The sequence below is a fragment of the Nannochloropsis gaditana genome (assembly GCF_000240725.1).
Source record: "Nannochloropsis gaditana CCMP526 unplaced genomic scaffold scaffold187, whole genome shotgun sequence".
Lineage (NCBI taxonomy): Eukaryota > Eustigmatophyceae > Eustigmatales > Monodopsidaceae > Microchloropsis > Microchloropsis gaditana.
Genome location: NW_005803766.1, coordinates 9,480 through 11,499, shown reverse-complemented (window position 1 = coordinate 11,499; position 2,020 = coordinate 9,480). Strand labels below are relative to the sequence as shown.

General features: G+C 46.5%; 1 protein-coding gene across 1 annotated transcript in view; it reads right to left on the bottom strand.

Moving 5' to 3' along the window:
* The window catches only part of NGA_0618700 (uncharacterized protein), a 1,867-nt gene extending 781 nt beyond the window's left edge, over window positions 1-1,086 (bottom strand). Inside the window, exons 1-4 of the mRNA XM_005855468.1 lie at window positions 900-1,086; window positions 714-810; window positions 451-595; window positions 35-160 (exon numbers count right to left, since the gene is read on the bottom strand). Of these exons, the coding sequence (XP_005855530.1) occupies window positions 35-160; window positions 451-595; window positions 714-810; window positions 900-1,020 (489 nt within the window). The 5' untranslated portion in view covers window positions 1,021-1,086. The remainder of the gene's footprint in view (window positions 1-34; window positions 161-450; window positions 596-713; window positions 811-899) is intronic.
* Window positions 1,087-2,020: the final 934 nt, after the last annotated feature.

Below are 2,020 nucleotides of genomic sequence, written 5' to 3'. Positions count from 1 at the left end.
CCCCCACTCCCCCCCTTTCTCCCGCCGTCCCTACATCGAGTAAATAAAAGTCTGGTAGACAATCACAGCGCTGGTAGCACATTCTGTTACACATTTTGACCACTCCTGTTGCCTCCTTTTCCTGGCTGTCTCTGTGTTCAGCGCAGGTGGCAGCGCATTTCTGCGAAGGACGAAAGTGAGAATGCATGTAAATATATCACGTTCGTACATACAGTAGCCCAAATGCTGTGGAAAAGCTGCAAGGACACACAATATAGAATAAAGCAGGTACAGAGTATTTGACGCTTTCAAATCAGGAGCAGGGAAGGCAAATGGAATGGAAAAAAGCAAGTCAAGTTCTCAAGAAGAGAAAGTTTTGCTGACATGTAGTGGGATCAGAATGATCTGTGCCTGAAGTAGTCGACAAATTTCGATTGCTTATAAGGTACTGGGTAAATCTCATAGAATTACCGGCTCGATCGCGCAGAAAGAGTAATGTGCATTCTTAGGACAACGAGGAAGAGGGTTGAGAGTCTCCTCCTCGGCTGCTGGCGGCACAAAAATGTCACGCTCTGATGATTTTGGGCGTATTTTGCCATTTAAAGACCCTTTGGTACTGTTTAAATAGAAAGAAACCGAGTAGATGATGGAGAAACTCATCGGACTGTGTACAGTATGTCTCCTACTCAAAACCTCCTTCAGGACAATTTCCGACGTCAATCCTTCTCACTTACCCTTCCAAGTCTGCAAGTCTATCGAATGTATGATCTGTACGTGGACGAAGATTTGAGTGCGAAGATGAAGTGCGCGCATCCAGCTCCTCTGTGTAAGCTAGCGGCAATGAACACGCAAGAAGGGAGTTGGAAGAAGAAAAATTAATGCGGGTAGGAGTGAGGGAAAATCTGCCTTTCAAAACCTACCAGTTGTAGATGTCTCGATGGCTGTGGCACAGGACACGAAAAATGTTGTCAGAAGACCAAATAGAAAGACAAGCAACAGGGAGGCGGGAAGGGACCGCGCCTTGGAAGCATAGCGAAGCATCAGTGTCGTCTTTCCTGTGGCAGAGTCTTGCAAGAAAGCAGATTTATGGAAATTAAAGGATTTGTGACTATTGACATAATTTTAAATCCCTTTCTTTCACCTGTGAGTGAATCGTTTTGCGCCTGATATTCTGCAAAGCATGTTTGCCCTCGCATAGGCAGTTACTCAAACGGTTTTTTCAAATTTTAAACACGAGGAGGTGCCGACCCCAAATAATACTCTATTGCTTTGATAAAGTGAAGCACATATGTGTTCTTATACCAGATTGTCGCTCCTCGTATGTTTTTAAAAAATAAAGCGAAGCGTACGTAGTATAGTAGGTCCGAACCAGTCCAACGTGCCCCCGTGCAATGGGGAAAAGATACCACGCATTGTCACACATGTGGATACATTTCATATCTCTGTCTTGGCATTCTTTACGGGTTTCACTTACTTTTATCGACTCAATACTTCCTCTCGGGATTCTGCATGCTGTCTGATTTCTCGTTGTTCCTTACGCTTCATCGCCACATACAACAAAACCGCACCTACCATCCCACCACAATCGTACACATTTCCACATACATACACCCATACCCCTCCACTTCAAACCAAACAATCCAAGACAAACCTCCTTTGTGATGTTTTAAATCTCCTGGGCACCATTACATTCGCCCACCACACCTCCTAGGCACGGGACGTTAGTCCTTCCACCCTCTTTTGCTTCCTCCCTCTCGGCAACGCTCGGCCAGGAACGCCCCATCTCGCTCAAGAATTGTTTGATCCCTTCCAAATCTTCTTTTTCCCTCCCTTTCCTCCTTTCCTCCACCCATCCTTCCACGGCATCGAAGACCGGGGCTGCGTCGCTCCAGAGCAAGACCAGGGCATCCAGGCACCAATTTCTTTCCGGGGTGCCTTCCTTCGCCATCTGCAACAGCCGACCCACATCGTCCTGGTAGTATCTGCGAGCAGAACTAGAGGAAGGGAGGTGGAGGGAATGGGGAAAAGAAATTTTCGAAAA